Below are 19,041 nucleotides of genomic sequence, written 5' to 3'. Positions count from 1 at the left end.
GACCTTGTAAAGAACCTTTAGACTGGAATTTAGAATTTCAGCCTGTTAATTAATAACCTATTCAGGCTGCCAGAAAAAACCTAGGTTCTTCAATGCGGGTTTCTACTGTATTTGTGTCTCATTTCAGCAGTTGCCTGTTATGTCATGTTCTTCACAGGCACATTGCAGAACAGACACATCTCGCCATTTAAAACAGCGTGGTTTCTATTCGAGGGCAGGTGGCGTTGTCCCTCCTGAAAGCGTATAAGATTTCTTTCATTCACTTCATTTAATGTTGGTTTACAAAATAATAGCTAATAAACAGCTAATTAACAGCTATTTAACACCAGCTATGTTAACACCAATTAAGAATACTTTAATTATTTATTCAGGCTCAAAACGAACATTTCTTAAGAAAATTTTGTGGCTTGACAAAAATTATAGTATTTTTAAGAAAAAGAGTGTATACAGGACACGCTTTTACGAGCAATCCACATCACGGGGGGGGGGGGGGGGGGCCATAGGTGAATGGTGTCCATATTTTGCGTGACTTGACGACCGCCGACATGCCGACTTGACGGAAATCTATGATCGGATATGGCACCAAGTGATTAAAAATACATTATCTCATGCAATAAAACGATAAAAAGAGATAATGAAATCGATAAATTACAAGTTAATGTTAATAGGCTACGAATATTATCGTCAAAGAAAGTAATTTCAGCATGAGACATTTCCCATAGACTCATAAAATTTCATTGAACCATAAACAATAGGTTTCAACAGAATATCAAGCCACAGACCACATTATCCTTACAGAATCACCCCTGGTTTTACTCAATACCTTGCAGTTCCTGAAATTTAATGTATTTTTCCAGGAGGGGAGCTGATAGAGTATTTTAACTTGTGGTTTTCTGTCCGTTATACAACGTCAATCGTAATAACGCCCGGATTTAATTGGCAATAATCTATAATTTGTGGGAGAAAGTCAACAATCGACGGGGGTAATCAGATGGGATTCATTGAAGGCATAAAGACATTTAACAGCGGACAGGTGGCGAAGACCTCATTTATAAAAGGAAATAACAGGTAGCTCCAACACAAAACATAGCACGCTGGACGAAAACTTTAAACTTTGTAAGGCCGTATGTGCATCACATCATAAAAGGACATTTGGTTTTCGATGGTAAGTTTTTCAATTTCCTTGTTTAGTACTATTTATTTCTAGGAGTAAGAAAAAACTACTTATATTTGTATGAATGGAAGTGAGAAAGCGAACTCGGTATTGTTTTCATTCATGATCTAACGGAACTTATGTTAAATAATCTTTGTTTACCTGAAGCATGGATTTCTTGATCACCTTGGTAGAAGTTTGAAGTACACAAGCTTTTGTATAAATTCAAGATATTGACAACAATGAAATATCATGAAACTCTTTGATATTGTTCGAAATACGATTATACTTCAACTAAAACTGCAAATACATCGCATGATGTTGATGGAAAGGTTTTTAAATGAAAACAAGAACTTTGTAATTGTGGGCCTCTTTGAAATTGTAAAACTTTATACTTGCGAGCATCAAAGATATGCGCAAAGTTGCTCACAAAAGGGGCTGGGGACTATAAGTTGCCCGACAACTATAATTGACCATTCCCTTTACCATATCCGTGCATTTTTAACTACTTTAACTTAAGTAAAATTTACATTATTACAAGATACCGAAATGAAAATATGCTCTGGCTATCATTCGACCTAAATGAACAGCTGCTGAATATTTGCAAAACCCAACGGCTTGATTCGTGGTTTCGGCTTCACACTCTTGTCATACTATATCGAGAATAGCCGGTGTGTTAGAATGCTAAAAAAATTGAAGAACTCCCAAGAAACACTACGTGATTAAATTTTCAAACCTCGGTCAACAGTGCATGCATACGTAAGTCAATAAAAAGCGCGAAGGGGGGGGGGGTGACTATCTTCTTCCTGGCAAAAGTATCGCATTGACACTGGATTTGGGAAAAATAGATAAATCGATGCAGTATCATTTAGGAAGCTAGTTTTCGGGGAAGATGGGGGGTTTGAGGGGAGAAACGCTCCTGTTAAGTGGTCTCCTAGTAAACCTTATCTCTTCTCGATAACGGTGGGGGCTATTCGGGGAGTGGGGTAATAGTTACGTGGATAACCTAGGTTGGGCATAGCCTCCTCAATTTTGCCGGAGTATGATATTCAGGTTGTGGCATCAAAAATGATGGTGTAAATCTACCATAAAAGTTTGCCCATTGGTCTAGAGGCAACACCTCCCCCCCCCCCTCCCCCACACACACACGCACTCCAGACTGTGCTCCGACGTCCATTATCCTCACTCGATCACATTGCTGACGTTCTCTTTCTTTTCATCCGCAACAGTCCATTAACACAAAATGGTAGGTAGGTAACTTTCTGTTGGCCATGGATACTCGAATTGATGGATGGTCTTTGTGCATTGTTTTCAAAACATAAACCACGTATAACCTGAACCATGGGAAGTTGAACCAGGCAACATGAGCGATTTCAACATTTCTTTGCCCTTTCATAATGCATATGATTATATCCGGAACAATGGACGTATTTTCCGGGTCTTTTCTTTTATCCCGTTTAATCTTTCATGGCTTCCTTAGACATTATATTTCCTTCACATTTCATAAAACCCACCTTAGAATACCGTCACGATGAAAGTGTGTAAATTATCGCGGTTTTAAGTGAAGCTTTTAAAAAAAGACATGGGCCACAAGGAACGAGATTAGAGCCGTGGGACCAGTTTCTACTTCCGAATCACATGTACAATGATTCATATCCAGTTTAGAAATTGTATCAGTGACGTGATATGCAACAAAGTTTTGAGGCTCATTTGGCATGTCCTGACACTAGGTTAAAAAAATCCATGAGCTAAAAGAAAAGTAGAGTGAGAATCATATCGTGGAAAAACATGTTGGGGTTAACGGGGTGTCCCCCTTTGGCAAAGTTACAGTTGAATGCTCATCAGGGACGGTTAAGATTGCTCAAAACCCCTTTCCGTACAGACAAATATCTATACTACCGAAAATACGAATGGACCTTTTCGCTCCCTATAATGCAACTTTTACGATACTAGCAAGATTGGTTATAAAGATTAAAACACGTTTTCTTCTTACAACGTTTCAAAGTTTTAAAACGGTTTCATCGAGGAGGAATCCCAGAAAACAATGAAAATGTTCAAAGTAATGTGAATTAATTCCTGATGAAGCTGTCGAGCTACGAGCAGCTAAATTTGTAAGGGTAAATATTGGAGGCACGAACATAAATTTACCCGGATTCATCTTTCGACATTCGCATGCTTTAAGTTAGGGCCGGTCTTATTTTTAAATCTCCTAGCGTAGAGTTTTCGATCTGTGTCAGACTGAAAGCTTCAGTATACTCAATGTTTGCTTTTTCAAAGCCATTTTAAAGTTCCGTACCGCCAAAAGATTGTCTTATTTATACCTAATACAAAGTTAAGGGTTTTTTCTATCATTATACAAGTGGGATATTGCCCCCTTTAACCTTCAACACTTCTTGACAAAAACAAAAGAATCTGCCCCCTTTTCGTAAAGGCAAAGAATTATCCCTCATTCAACCCCAAAGAAAAGTTTCGACCTGTTAATCAAGTTTACCTTTTTGCCCCTATTCAGGAATTTGCCCAGCGGTACTCAATGAAGATATCTTAGTGTTCAGCTAATTAACTTTATCTTTCCATGTCAACTTGATATCTATTCTTGAAAACCTAATATAAAGCTAAAATATGATAACAAACCACTTAATTGGAGACAAAGTAAAGCGAAATCGTGAAGCGGTTAGAGTACACTGACAGTGTTATGCTAACCATTTCTATTATTGTTGTACTCATCTGAATTAATGCAATCTTTTTATCGAACATCAAAGACCCTCCTTAGCTTCAGCTTACGTGCAATTCATTTACCATAGAAGGAAATGGCTACATGGTTTCATTGGTTTTATTAGATAGCAGTAAGAAAGCTACTTTTAAGGCCACCGAGAACGGTTTACTATATTTTGCGTTTGTTTGAGAACACGCAACACTCGAAATCACGAGAGAGCGAGGTCTCGCCGACTATCCGCAACTGAGAACCAGATTATATTGGATGCTCCTGTGGTTTCAAATTGAAGTACTTCTATATCCCTTTACTTTGCGGGAAACAGCGCATTACACCGCCGCCTAATAATAATGCTGATGCTCTTTATTAATTATTCACAAAGCATCAAGTCGGCATCCTCTCAAAAACTGAAATGCCATACCATTTATAAAAGCAGTTTCGTCTGTTTAATGAAAGCAGGGTCGTTACAGTTTATATTTTGGTTATTACAGAGTAACAAATGAAAAGCATTTGGATGGGCAGTCCCCCTCCTTATCTGCTGATTTGAAATTCGTTTCAATAACGTGCTCTTTAGTTTTAAGGCTAGATAGAAGCTAGAGTTAGCGTCTGTCTCTATGCTGACTCCTACATATAAAATTCACAGAAGGTCAATAGGGCGTGGTCTCAATTTTAACATGAGCTACGCCCCTGTGACACCACTGTGACTGTTGTAAACCCTGCACACAAAGACCATTAAGGGGCTGATAACTTGGAGCGGGCCGGCCCGGTTAACCGAGAAGGAATAAATTGATCCCGGTATCAATAGCATGCTTTGTGTTGGGCAAACTTTCGATTACATGGAGAAGGGGCTAGCCCGTTAGTTAATGTCTGAAAAAGCAGAAAAACTGCTGTTCTTGTAACTGAACTTACTTTTCGTTAACTCTTGATACAATTTCAATATTTATCGACTTTGTTTCAGATATCTAACATCCGACATCTACAGCAACAAAAGTTCTCAAAATGAGAGAAAAAAGGCAGCATTATTTGAAAGATGGGCCTGAAAAACAGGAAGCCAGGAAAAATAAAGATATGTTTTGCTTCGAGAGCTCACACCATGAAAACAGCCTTTTGAACAAACTGAATGAATTTTACCAGTCACAAACACTATGTGACGTTACCTTGATAGCTGAGGGGCAGAAAATCAAAACACACAAGGCAGTACTTGCTGCCTGCAGTCCTTATTTTACTACCATGTTTACGACAAATCTGAAAGAAAGTGCCCAAGATGTCATAGAGCTCAAGGATATAACGTTTTTATCTCTTCAAACTCTCGTGACGTTTTGTTACACTAGCTCGATTGAAATTTCAGCTGAAACTGTTTTTGAACTTCTCACAGCTGCGGATATGCTGGATTTTACGGTAATTAAAGACAGCACAAGTGCTTTTCTTTCAAGTAAATTAACGCCATCAAACTGTATGGAAATCTCAGTCTTTGCAGATCTTCATAACTGTCAGACATTGAGGTCATACTCATTGAAGTATGCTCAGCAAAATTTTCGACACGTGACAAGGACCGAGGCTTTTCTGGAAGCAACTTACGAACAGGTCGAAGAGCTCTTATCATCTGAAAGCCTCGGTATCACTACGGAGAAAGACGTATTCGAGGCGTTGATGGTATGGGTGAAGCATGACACTGCGAAGAGGGAAAAGCGTCTGTCAAGTCTATTCAAACATGTGCGTTTGCATCTGCTTCCACCCAAAGAAATAGGTATCGTTTCAAAAATATTTTGATGCTGGGTGAAATACATGTATTGTTTGGTCAAAGCAGAGTCCGAACATTGAAAACCTTCCAAAACACCCTGAAAAACAAGGGACAGTAACTGCAATTCTTTCTCTTTGAACGACCTTTTCAGGGCTTAAACCTGCCAACATTTCTGGACTCTGCATCGAAGCTTAATGACGATAAATGCAAAAAGGTTATTGGCAAAAGCTGGAAAATGTTATGCCACTCGGCCGACGAATTATGGTAGAAGGCGCTAAAACCTCTGTATACAGCAGATTGAGGTCGCGAATCTGTATAAAAATCCAAAAACCGTCACCTGTAAATCAAAGGGGCCTTTAAGGGGAAAACGAGAACCGAATGAGATATAATTGTTCAGTGAAAGGGACAGAAATTAACAGAAGTAACTTTAATAAGGCAGGGTAGAAATAAGATGGCTGTGGAATCTTCATGTTGAAATATGCCTGTAATCCTTTTTGTTACTCAATTTATTACTTACCAGATCAAAATTACTTTCCTTTCCCCTCACTTTTCGATAACTCCAAATCTTATCTAATTTTCTGCAGTCGACTGTGTTGAACATGAGCCATTAATTGAAAACAGTAGCTCTTGTATGAAGCTTGTGAATGCAGCGAAGACACACCATCTGATTCCTGATTGGTCAGTTGACAATGCGCCGCATGAATTCCAGTCGAGGTCACTTCACAAAGAGGCGAAGATCTACTTGGTTGGAGGCGAAGTCCACCAGAAGGTGAATAATTAGCATAAATTGAATTTTCCGCAGACATTGGCATAGTGTCGATCTTCACTGTATAGCAATGAGTGCATGTTTTATATTTCAATAGCAGCTGCAACTAAAGGCTTGGGAAGTGGGATGGGAGCAAAGGTGGAAAGTGCGTTAATTTATGAAAGTACACCCATTATGGCCTTGATTCATGCCAAGAATAGACAATTCTCTTGCAATGCTGTCTCGCTGCAGTTTTGTATGATATTCAAAACTAAAATACCTGATCACTCATCAAATAATTCTAGTAGGTGGACCCCGAATGGAGAAAATGATTCAGATTAAACATTGTTAATAACAGGCGTGTTGACAATACCCTGAAGTTGTTTTCCCCTTTAAAATTCAGATTTCTGCCCTGAAGGTATATGGGAAGCCAACGAAAGCCAATGAAAAAGCTTTGTCCCGAAAGCCTATAGGACAAATACGAACCATGGTCTTCGCACTTGACCTATATAACCAGGCAATGCAAAGGTATCCAGGTTCTCGGGTATAGAATTTGCCAAGAAAAGCTCTCACTGAACAGCACTCAAAGCATAGAAAAATACTCCATGATCGTTTCAAAAAAACAACTAAAAATGCATATACAGAATTGAAACACATCCTCTGGAAGATTGTTACATTTCTATGTGTAAATTTTTATTTAGTTACTTTATTGCTGATGTGCATATTTGTATAAAAAGAATATTAAATTAAATGAGTGAGATGGTTTCTGCGTCTCTGACCATGGAGATCCGATTCATCACACCGAATCATTTCTTTTATTGCAAACCTTCGCTAGATCTTTTGAACCCCCTTTTGTCAGTCATATCAAGATGATGAGCAACTTCTGATAATTCTTCAGGTTTTCAGCTCATTAGAGGTCTATTCAATGGCAAAAGATAACTGGGAGAAGCTGAAAGGCATGAACAAGCAAAGAGACGGCGTCGGAGTATCCACGTATGACGGAAAGATATACGCTGTTGGAGGTGAGCAGGGTTAAATATGGGTAGGAGGTGGTTCAACTAAGGCGCACGACCATAGTAAGGGGGGAGAAGGGGATGCTCACGGGAAAAACATGCGTTATAGAATTGATGATATGCTCATAATTAAATATGAACTTCATCTTGCAATGATTTACGCACGTTAAGAATGGATTAATCATTATGAACTTTATCTAAAGGGTCTCGTTGGCTAGGTTAGTCAACAACAAATGATTATGGGGATAGCAAGAGAGAAAGAGGGGGGTTAAAATCAGCTCCTTTTGGTGTATGCACATTATACCCCCTCCCTCAGGCACCGCGGAGCGTTGAGAAAAGTGAGGGGTCCTTAAAAGTACGGGGCCTAAAACCGAATAAAAGGAGGCTTTACTGGTGGTTCACTAACTAATATTTTGCATCTTTCGTAAAAAGTGGGGGTTCCGCTATCTCTTCTAAAGCCCCCCCCCTCCTAGCCTACCTGCTCCACGTTGCCTGTCGCCACAGTTGTTTACTGTATATTGGGCAGTTCGATCTATTTTTTCTAGCTGCCTGACATTAATTTAAGAAACTATTAATTACCTTTTCCCACCAGACCATCAACAAAACAAACCTTGCACAACTGCATATTACAACACCGAAAAAGCTTATGTAGGATGTAAAACCCTTTCTTGTTTTCCATTGGTTGATAAATCAATGATAAACCAATTACATTTCACCGCTTACAGGATGCGATGGACAGTCAGCCTTGAGCTGCATGGAAGTGTATGACCTCGATTCAAATCAATGGCAATTTCGGAGTTCTATGCACGAAGCTAGACATGCGTTAGCAGTGTCTGAGTTAGATGGTTGGTTGTATGCATTGGGCGGGAGCAATTTCACAACAGCAGAATACTGCTCGGCGGAGCGCTACGATCCCGTGCGGTAAGCATTTAACCAGTGTCGTTATTTTTAGAGTATTGTAGGCAATCATTTGGAGGAGGAGGGGGGGGGGGCTAGGAGCCTCCACTTAAAGCATTCTAGATATTCGAAACCGTTGTAATACTTTTTTTTGCGTGGTTACCAGAATCTGCGTGGGCTACTGCATCAGGGCAAGATGCATTATGCCAAACGCTGCGTCACATGACGACAACATCAAATCATTCTCACATCTACTTTTAAGATGAATGAAACTTTGAGGAGAAAAATATGGGATTATACCCACGCATGCGCAAAGATAAAGGAAACGTGAAATGTTTCAGGTAGTCTACAATCTTTTTGTGTTCCTCTTCCGTTCAGACATACCATTTGCGAGCGTTTTTGTTGAAGGAGACCACTTTATTTTGGGGAAGAATCGAAAATAATGAGCCCACGCAGAAAAATTGGAAATGTAAAATTTCAATTTTATCTGCGTGGCCTACCTTACCTGCCCCCCTGTCTAAGTCTAAAACTTGTCACTGTTCTTAATGCTTCAAATCGATGAGAACTATCATATTATCAACGTTTTTGATAAAAAGTTGTTATATTTTGGACAAGAATCGAAAATAATGAGCCCACGCAGAAAAATTGGAAATGTTAAGATTCAATTTATCTGCGTGGCCTACCTTATCTGCCCCCCTGTCTCAGTCTGCAAGTTGTCAATGTTCCTATTGCTTCAAATCGATGAGAACTATCGTATTATCAACGTTTTTGGTAAAAAATTGCTATATTTTGGACAAGAATCGAAAATAATGAGCCCACGCAGAAAAATTGGAAATGTGAAGTTTCAATTTATCTGCGTGGCCTACCTTACCTGCCCCCTGTCTAAGTCTACAAGTTGTCACTGTTCTTAATGCTTCAAATCGATGAGAACTATCATATTATCAACGTTTTTGATAAAAAGTTGTTATATTTTGGACAAGAATCGAAAATAATGAGCCCACGCAGAAAAATTGGAAATGTTAAGATTCAATTTATCTGCGTGGCCTACCTTATCTGCCCCCCTGTCTCAGTCTGCAAGTTGTCAATGTTCCTATTGCTTCAAATCGATGAGAACTATCGTATTATCAACGTTTTTGGTAAAAAATTGCTATATTTTGGACAAGAATCGAAAATAATGAGCCCACGCAGAAAAATTGGAAATGTGAAGTTTCAATTTATCTGCGTGGCCTACCTTATCTGCCCCCCTGTCTCAGTCTGCAAGTTGTCAATGTTCCTATTGCTTCAAATCGATGAGAACCATCGTATTATCAACGTTTTTGGTAAAAAATTGCTATATTTTGGACAAGAATCGAAAATAATGAGCCCACGCAGAAAAATTGGAAATGTGAAGTTTCAATTTTATCTGCGTGGCCTACCTTACCTGCCCCCCTGTCTAAGTCTAAAACTTGTCACTGTTCTTAATGCTTCAAATCGATGAGAACTATCATATTATCAACGTTTTTGGTAAAAAATTGCCATATTTTGGACAAGAATCGAAAATAATGAGCCCACGCAGAAAAATTGGAAATCTGCAGTTTCAATTTATCTGCGTGGCCTACCTGATCTGCCCCCTGTCTAAGTCTACAAGTTGTCACTGTTCTTAATGCTTCAAATCGATGAGAACTATCATATTATCAACGTTTTTGGTAAAAAATTGCTATATTTTGGAGAAGAATCGAAAATAATGAGCCCACGCAGAAAAATTGGAAATGTGAAGTTTCAATTTATCTGCGTGGCCTACCTTACCTGCCCCCTGTCTAAGTCTAAAACTTGTCACTGTTCTTAATGCTTAAAATCGATGAGAACTATCATATTATCAACGTTTTTGATAAAAAGTTGTTATATTTTGGACAAGAATCGAAAATAATGAGCCCACGCAGAAAAATTGGAAATGTTAAGATTCAATTTATCTGCGTGGCCTACCTTATCTGCCCCCCTGTCTCAGTCTGCAAGTTGTCAATGTTCCTATTGCTTCAAATCGATGAGAACTATCGTATTATCAACGTTTTTGGTAAAAAATTGCTATATTTTGGACAAGAATCGAAAATAATGAGCCCACGCAGAAAAATTGGAAATGTGAAGTTTCAATTTTATCTGCGTGGCCTACCTTACCTGCCCCCCTGTCTAAGTCTAAAACTTGTCACTGTTCTTAATGCTTCAAATCGATGAGAACTATCATATTATCAACGTTTTTGATAAAAAGTTGTTATATTTTGGACAAGAATCGAAAATAATGAGCCCACGCAGAAAAATTGGAAATGTTAAGATTCAATTTATCTGCGTGGCCTACCTTATCTGCCCCCCTGTCTCAGTCTGCAAGTTGTCAATGTTCCTATTGCTTCAAATCGATGAGAACTATCGTATTATCAACGTTTTTGGTAAAAAATTGCTATATTTTGGACAAGAATCGAAAATAATGAGCCCACGCAGAAAAATTGGAAATGTGAAGTTTCAATTTATCTGCGTGGCCTACCTTACCTGCCCCCTGTCTAAGTCTAAAACTTGTCACTGTTCTTAATGCTTCAAATCGATGAGAACTATCATATTATCAACGTTTTTGGTAAAAAATTGCCATATTTTGGACAAGAATCGAAAATAATGAGCCCACGCAGAAAAATTGGAAATCTGCAGTTTCAATTTATCTGCGTGGCCTACCTGATCTGCCCCCTGTCTAAGTCTACAAGTTGTCACTGTTCTTAATGCTTCAAATCGATGAGAACTATCATATTATCAACGTTTTTGGTAAAAAATTGCTATATTTTGGAGAAGAATCGAAAATAATGAGCCCACGCAGAAAAATTGGAAATGTGAAGTTTCAATTTATCTGCGTGGCCTACCTTATCTGCCCCACTGTCTAAGTCTACAAGTTGTCACTGTTCCTATTGCTTTAAATCGATGAGAACTATCATATTATCAACGTTTTTGGTAAAAAATTGCCATATTTTGGACAAGAATCGAAAATAATGAGCCCACGCAGAAAAATTGGAAATCTGCAGTTTCAATTTATCTGCGTGGCCTACCTGATCTGCCCCCTGTCTAAGTCTACAAGTTGTCACTGTTCTTAATGCTTCAAATCGATGAGAACTATCATATTATCAACGTTTTTGGTAAAAAATTGCTATATTTTGGAGAAGAATCGAAAATAATGAGCCCACGCAGAAAAATTGGAAATGTGAAGTTTCAATTTATCTGCGTGGCCTACCTTATCTGCCCCACTGTCTAAGTCTACAAGTTGTCACTGTTCCTATTGCTTTAAATCGATGAGAACTATCATATTATCAACGTTTTTGGTAAAAAATTGCCATATTTTGGACAAGAATCGAAAATAATGAGCCCACGCAGAAAAATTGGAAATCTGCAGTTTCTATTTATCTGCGTGGCCTACCTTATCTGCCCCACTGTCTAAGTCTACAAGTTGTCACTGTTCCTATTGCTTTAAATCGATGAGAACCATCATATTATCAACGTTTTTGGTAAAAAATTGCCATATTTTGGACAAGAATCGAAAATAATGAGCCCACGCAGAAAAATTGGAAATCTGCAGTTTCAATTTATCTGCGTGGCCTACCTGATCTGCCCCCTGTCTAAGTCTACAAGTTGTCACTGTTCTTAATGCTTCAAATCGATGAGAACTATCATATTATCAACGTTTTTGGTAAAAAATTGCTATATTTTGGAGAAGAATCGAAAATAATGAGCCCACGCAGAAAAATTGGAAATGTGAAGTTTCAATTTATCGGGAGTTCATTGCTAGAACTAGTTGAGGTGCAGCCATTAATGTTGATATGCGATTTACAGCAAGAAGTTTTTGACTGGCCTTTTTGCAGAGGTTTGCAGAGATTGGAAGCTTAACATTTTGTCGAAGGTTATTCTAAGAAGTGTTTCTTTGGTACTCTCTTTTATCAGATTTATACAGAGACCCCTTTATCTTTTTTCCCGAATATTAGAAGATGTCATTTTTCTTCGTTCATTTTCATGTAACTATCCTCAAACCATTGTGATAACAAGCAAGCGTTTCTTTCGAGTGATTCTAATATTACGTGCAGATCGGATCCACAAGGAAAGATAGTAGTATCATCCACATAATTACAAAGAAAGTAGAAAGTAGGACAAAGAGCTACAAAGTATATGGTTGCAAATTCCTATTCTAAGCGTAGAAAGGTGTAAAAGTTTTCGAGATTGGGATTGGTTAACTCACATTGTATTCTTTGTTGTACCTTTTAGTGCAAACCGTCTCCATTCCACACCCTTACTATACATCATGGGCACATGCTCTGCACTTTGTTTCCCCATTTTGCTATATGCATAACCAAAAATTACACTTGAAATGCTTAGATGCCTTACGAACTGAGCAAAGAGAGCAGGGGATGACTTTTTGGAGCCATGTTCTAAAATTTATCCATGCAATCTGCTTTTAGAAACATCAAAACAACCAACTCGCAACCAGGGCCACCAAATAGGGAATAGGGGGAAATCGCCTTTGATGGTTTCAGGGGGCCTCAAAAAGTAAAACATTTCTTTTTCAAAATGCAATAAATCAAATACTAATTACAAAAGAAGCGATAAAAAAGGTACGCCAAAAAAGAACAACGTTTTAAACGATGGCAAGAAAATGACTGCAATAAATGTTCGGAAATGTATTTTAAGACAATCGAAAGCGCGTGGTAGCAAAAATTTAGCAAAAATCTTTCCCTCTATCCCCAGGGCCTCTAGCTCCTTTCGGCGGCACCGCTCACAACAATTCCAAAACATATCTATGATATTATTGCACTATATCAGGGCTTGTAAAAACAGTCTTTTCAATATCTTTGGCATTTTATAGAAACTTTGCTGGGATGCCCCTTAATGCAGGCCTCCACCACTCTAGTGATGGTTTCTTCGTCCTTGTATGCACAAAAAGATATGAAGCAATACACTTTTATAAGAATACCTAATTTTTTGATGAGCTTCAATATTCTTTAATTTTTTTATTATGAGCCTCAGATTATTCTTAAATTAATTTTAAGCGACATAAGGTATAGCCGGATTGCATTTAAGTTTTAAGGACTTCAAGACCAGATACGTCTATTTCAAGACAGCGTGAAACACAGACTTGTTTTGCTTTCCAAAAGACTCAAAAAAACAAAAAATTTAATTTTTGGTGAAGTTTGAGCCTTGTGCTCTTCTTGGATTATTCTTAAATTTCAGAGATTTTTAGCCTCAATGTTCTTATAGACTTTATTCTTATAATAAAAAGTGTATACACCATACTGTACTGAGACCTGTCCCTTCTCTTTTGACGCATTACTATAATGACAAACATGATCCAAGATGTATCACTGCGTAAGACTGTGTGGTGGTGCCAAGTGCAATAAGGCTGCGTTTGACATTACGCTGATGTAAAGTGGCCCACTAAGACTAAAAACAGTTTTAATCATTGCACAAAACCGTCTCAATGCTGCTACCCTGGGTACCAAAGCCACAAAATTTGAGCGCTTAACTAGAGACCCATTTTAAGGAACGTCCTCCGCTTATACACTCGTATCTTCTAATTTCCGCGCTCGAATTTATGTTGCTCTGGTACCAGTGTACAATACTGCACAAAGTGGTAATTACTACAACTTAATATTACCATTTTTTAATGATAGTTGGAAGGTAATTTTTTTGAGCAACTTCTACCTAGTAGTATTTTTTTAGTTTTATTATGTAAATCTTTAAATTGGCCCCTCTCTCTTTTGGTAGTTTGTTAATTATAGTAAGAGCAAATTGAAGAGAAGGCCTTAAACAAGGGTGGGAAAAAAAAGAACCATCTGAAAATTGAAATAAATTAGCCCATTATCAAAGGCTCTTTTAGTTTTTCAATTCACTATGAGAATTGAACATTTCTAAATAATCGATGTTTACATCAATGTCAAAAGCATTTTGGAATTTCTTTTTATTTATTTACCTTCATTTCTCCAAATATGTTCAATTTATCATAGATTAGAATCCGCATAATACGATTAGGGGCTTATTCAATGGCAGGGGCCATCGCGACCACGCCTTTAAGCTTAGCTTGCATTTATTTATTCATTTTAAACCTTATACATTTACAGGCGTAATTTTGTTTCTTTTAACAAATCCTGATTTAAAATGAAATTTATTACTTAATAAGACACCAGTCTTTAGTTTAGCTTAGGATACATTTCAGAATTTTTCTTACAGTAATTTTCTTTGAATTGCTTTAAAAATTTACCTTTACTTTTGTTATGTTTGTTGATTCCATTCTTAAAAAAGAATTACATTACGAAACATTACAGACAGGGACGCCGGAGAATGGGGCGCGAGGGTCAACCGCCCCTGTTGCCTTTTGATAGGAGGGGCAAGAGGGGCCAGCGTGCCCATTTGATTAAAGTACCCTTGAAACCGCCCCATTGTAAAAATCAGAGAGATTCCGTTGAAATTCTAATTGCAGTGCTCAATTCATGACGACATTTCTCAAAACTTGTAAAATAAATCCTTATGCCAAAGTAAGCCAATTTTCAAGATACAAACAGAAGATTGAAATAAAATGTCAGTTAGTAGTTAGTAGGAGGAATGAGTAGAAGCTGAAAATTATTTTCAAAGGCCCTTTACTCAAGCTTGTCCCCTTGCTCTTAAGTCGTTCCACTTCCAGTGTCCATGATAACAGACCTTGAGAACCTGGGACAAAACTGCTCCCCCTTGCAGCCATTTTAGAAGTCGGAATCAAATTTGAGGAACTTAGAAATAAAATGTCAGTTAGTAGTTAGTAGGAGGAATGAGTAGAAGCTGAAAATTATTTTCAAAGGCCCTTTACTCAAGCTTGTCCCCTTGCTCTTAAGTCGTTCCACTTCCAGTGTCCATGATAACAGACCTTGAGAACCTGGGACAAAACTGCTCCCCCTTGCAGCCATTTTAGAAGTCGGAATCAAATTTGAGGACCTTAGAAATAAAATTTCAGTTAGTAGTTAGTAGGAGGAATGAGTAGAAGCTGAAAATTATTTTCAAAGGCCCTTTACTCAAGCTTGTCCCCTTGCTCTTAAGTCGTTCCACTTCCAGTGTCCATGATAACAGACCTTGAGAACCTGGGACAAAACTGCTCCCCCTTGCAGCCATTTTAGAAGTCGGAATCAAATTTGAGGACCTTAGAAATAAAATGTCAGTTAGTAGTTAGTAGGAGGAATGAGTAGAAGCTGAAAATTATTTTCAAAGGCCCTTTACTCAAGCTTGACCCCTTGCTCTTAAGTCGTTCCACTTCCAGTGTCCATGATAACAGACCTTGAGAACCTGGGACAAAACTGCTCCCCCTTGCAGCCATTTTAGAAGTCGGAATCAAATTTGAGGACCTTAGAAATAAAATGTCAGTTAGTAGTTAGTAGGAGGAATGAGTAGAAGCTGAAAATTATTTTCAAAGGCCCTTTACTCAAGCTTGTCCCCTTGCTCTTAAGTCGTTCCACTTCCAGTGTCCATGATAACAGACCTTGAGAACCTGGGACAAAACTGCTCCCCCTTGCAGCCATTTTAGAAGTCGGAATCAAATTTGAGGACCTTAGAGATGCCTTTTATAAATTTCTTGAAATAAAATTATAATTTAGAAAAAGTGTATATCAGCATTTTTCTCCGTGAGGTCTTATACTTAATTACTCTCCCTAAGAAATCAAATCAAATCATAGTATTTACAACGCACAAAGAAATGTTATTTTCCAAAATATTGATTATTTTATCTCGTTAGTTTATTTTTACTAATTTGTGGCCGAATGTATGTGCTATCAATCTTGGACTAAAATGTTGTATCTTTCTTTTCTTTCTCGATTAAAAACCTTTGGGAGATTGAAAAAAATTTAATCCTGTTGTAAGATTTTATGACATTATGCAAGGTACAGGCGCCAAAATAGCTTTCGCATGGGCTGCATGCAGAGCGGCCTCTGTTATGCAAATTAGATGATCCAGACGCAAAAAAAGATTTGGAGTGGGCCCACGCAGATTTGGTTGCCACGCAGATTTTAGTATCACACCGTTGCCCCAATATGTACGTTATCTGAAAGGCTTTTAAATATTCGATGAATGTGCCCGGACACTGACAAACCGTACTCTCAGTGAAGGAAAGGAGAGAACAAACAATGCAGCGAGATGGAGGCAACGAATTTAATGTAACGTTTTAACATTAGTAAACTTCAGTAATTATTATTATTATGTTCAGCTAGATCTTTGATTATGTTGCGTGTTAATGTCACATGTTTGTTTGTCGCGCTGTTGTGTTAGTAACTCCCTTTTTGGGAAATGTGCGTCACTGTCATCGTGTTGTGTGATGTTTCACAGTGTTCCTTTGTTGTGCTTTAATATAATGTAATCCTACTTAGAATAATTTTGTCTTACTGTTTTAACGATAAACATAACATCAAAGAACGAGTATCTCTTGTGTGCTATCTACTTGGGGCTAGGCCCGTGGGCCTAGCCCATCGCTTAGCCAACGACCTGATACTTCACCGTCATGACAAGAATCTTATCGTTACATTAAGAATAATGTGAAAGCAAAGAAGTGAGTTCTGTGAAGGATTGAACGCAATGTATAAATCTAGGTTATGTAGAAAAACAATATAAGAGCATGGCGTAGGTATCGCTGTCTTAGGCCTTCAGTGATTTACGAAATGCTTAAAACATCTTTTTTCACCCCAGGGACAACTGGAGCTTTCTGCCACACATGAACGCAAAACGAGAAGGCCTCGCGTCTGTCTCCTTGGAAGGAGCTCTATACGCAATGGGGGGTGACAACGGTGTTTGTATTCTTAACACAATGGAACGTTTCGATCCTCGAACGGGCAAATGGTATTTCACGTCATCGATGGGATTTCGCCGTCGTTACTTCGGAGCTGCTGTGTTGAACGGTGCGATATATGCATTGGGTGGTAGTGATTTTGACCAGGACTTAAACTCAATTGAATGTTTTGATCCCCGTGCTAACAGATGGCAATTCCTACCATCTATGACCACAAGAAGAGAAAGTGTTGCGGTTGCTGCGCTCGGTGATAAGATATTGGCTATTGGCGGTGCATGCATGAACAAGGAAACAAGCTCAGTTGAAGTGTATGACCCAGTCCTGAATAAATGGGACATCTTTGCGCCGATGGTAAACGCGAAAGAAGGAATGGGGGTGGTTGTTCTCTGAAATGCCAAGTCGAAATTGGTTTGATTGATGGAAGACCATCAGTGAGGAATGGTTTAGTACGTGAAATCAAGATCTTGAGACCCATAAGGCCTAACTAAGGCAAAAGCAAAGCATTGTTATGATTGGCTAAAGGAAGGCGTGGGGAGATCACGAATTGACAAATGGTCATAACCGTCAAAGGATTACCCCAGATGAGACCAGAGAAACAGCTGACAAAAACTTACGAAAGCTGTGTGTTCTTAGAACAGTTCAATGTATATGTTCCAACAAATTGTTGCTTTCAATACCATTTATTTTGTAAGCCAAATTTCAATATTAAAAAGTTTTTGATATGGTATATGATTATAAAAATAAATTGAGTCGGATAAAACATATAGATGGAACATTATTATTAAGTTTAGTAAAAGAAGTCAAGATCGTGAGAGACATGGGGCCCAACTGAGGCAAAAGCAAGCTTCGATAGACTTCCTTATGACTCAGCAAAGGAATGGCATTGATATCATGTAATCATAGCTGCCATGGGTTTATCCGCAGTGGGACCAAAGAGCAGTTGAGCAAGACTTACAACAGTTGTGCCATGCAGTTCACTAAAGTGTTGCTAGAAAGACCATTTATTTTGTAAGCTCCGTGAAATAATATAAAGTTGTAAATGTGATATAAAAAACTAAATCGAATTAAACATTAAGAATGAAATATTTAAGATTATTATTTTCAAAATAAAGAAAGTCTATACCTGCTTGTGTTATATGAGTGAATCTCTTCATTGGAACACAGGGCAATGCAAAAATGATATAGCCTTGAAAGGTCAGAAAGTTGATTCAACAAGGTGTTTGACCAGAGTCCAGAAAAAATTATGGCTCCACAGCTGTGAGCCGGAGGAAGGCCATGAAACAAAGTAGTAGCTTTGAGGAAGGCATAACTTATGAAGTGAGAGAAATTTAACGTTTTGCTGGAGCTTTTCTTTTTTCTGACAAAGCATTAAGACCAAACCATTGATAATTTTACTAATGAAAAGGTACAAGGAAATTCTGAGGAAGGCAAATGGGACAAAATTTCGTTTGGAAGAAAGCTGAGGCGTTTTCTGAACTCTGTGTTGACACTAATTAAGATGATTAACGTTGGTAATCACTTCACTAACCAGTTGGTTTAGCAGTTGTTATGACACGGGCTTTAAAGAATCTTGCGCAACCAGCATGCTTTGCGACTATTTTTTCAAAACCGGCCGAATATCGAACTGAATGAAAATACAAAAAACAAACAATTTTTCAAGACAGCTGCCGCTAAGCATGCCGGTTGCGCAAAGAGCCTTTAAAGCTGCGTTAGCTAAATCATTGCTAAGAAAGAGCGTGGATAACTACATCAGTGTTTCTACAAAAAACGCTAGCTTCTATTCATTATCAGCAACATTTAAACATGGCGCCACTGATCGAATCTATTCACAGCCTATGAGTAAGAGGGCCTCTGACAGGCACTAAGCTCTTGTTATCAAAACTCTCTCTTGAGGATCAAGATCTTTTAAGGTAGAGGAGGTGAAAATAAAACAGGATGGTTGGATAGATAAACAGAAGAAAAAAGTGGGTTAGCAAAACTGATGTTAT

General features: G+C 38.2%; 1 protein-coding gene across 2 annotated transcripts; it reads left to right on the top strand.

Annotated features, from left to right (window-relative positions):
• The first annotated feature begins 975 nt into the window (after positions 1-975).
• Positions 976-19,007, top strand: LOC135688899 (kelch-like protein 20). 2 transcript variants are annotated; one of them, XM_065205958.2, is made up of 7 exons: positions 976-1,165; positions 3,663-3,705; positions 4,822-5,610; positions 6,189-6,373; positions 7,248-7,371; positions 8,088-8,283; positions 16,954-19,007. In XM_065205958.2, exons 3-7 carry the CDS (start codon positions 4,863-4,865, stop codon positions 17,441-17,443), a joined length of 1,743 nt encoding a protein of 580 aa, XP_065062030.1. In that variant the 5' UTR covers positions 976-1,165; positions 3,663-3,705; positions 4,822-4,862; the 3' UTR covers positions 17,444-19,007. The 2 variants fall into 2 exon arrangements, with proteins under 2 accessions (XP_065062030.1, XP_065062029.1); XM_065205957.2 differs by lacking the exon at positions 3,663-3,705 and having other exon boundaries at positions 977-1,165.
• The last annotated feature ends 34 nt before the right edge of the window (positions 19,008-19,041 follow it).

The sequence above is a fragment of the Rhopilema esculentum genome, chromosome 9, assembly GCF_057945365.1.
Source record: "Rhopilema esculentum isolate cy_ngs chromosome 9, ASM5794536v1, whole genome shotgun sequence".
Classification (NCBI taxonomy): domain Eukaryota; kingdom Metazoa; phylum Cnidaria; class Scyphozoa; order Rhizostomeae; family Rhizostomatidae; genus Rhopilema; species Rhopilema esculentum.
Note: the sequence above shows the minus strand (reverse complement) of the source record. Positions and strands in the feature narration are given on the sequence as shown.

Coding starts and splice junctions, on each gene's coding strand:
- LOC135688899 (XM_065205958.2), top strand. CDS start 4,863: ATGAGAGAAAAAAGGCAGCATTATTTGAAAGATGGGCCTGAAAAACAG. Junction 6,374..7,247: donor GAGGCGAAGTCCACCAGAAG/GTGAATAATTAG, acceptor ATAATTCTTCAG/GTTTTCAGCTCATTAGAGGT. Junction 8,284..16,953: donor GAGCGCTACGATCCCGTGCG/GTAAGCATTTAA, acceptor TTTTCACCCCAG/GGACAACTGGAGCTTTCTGC.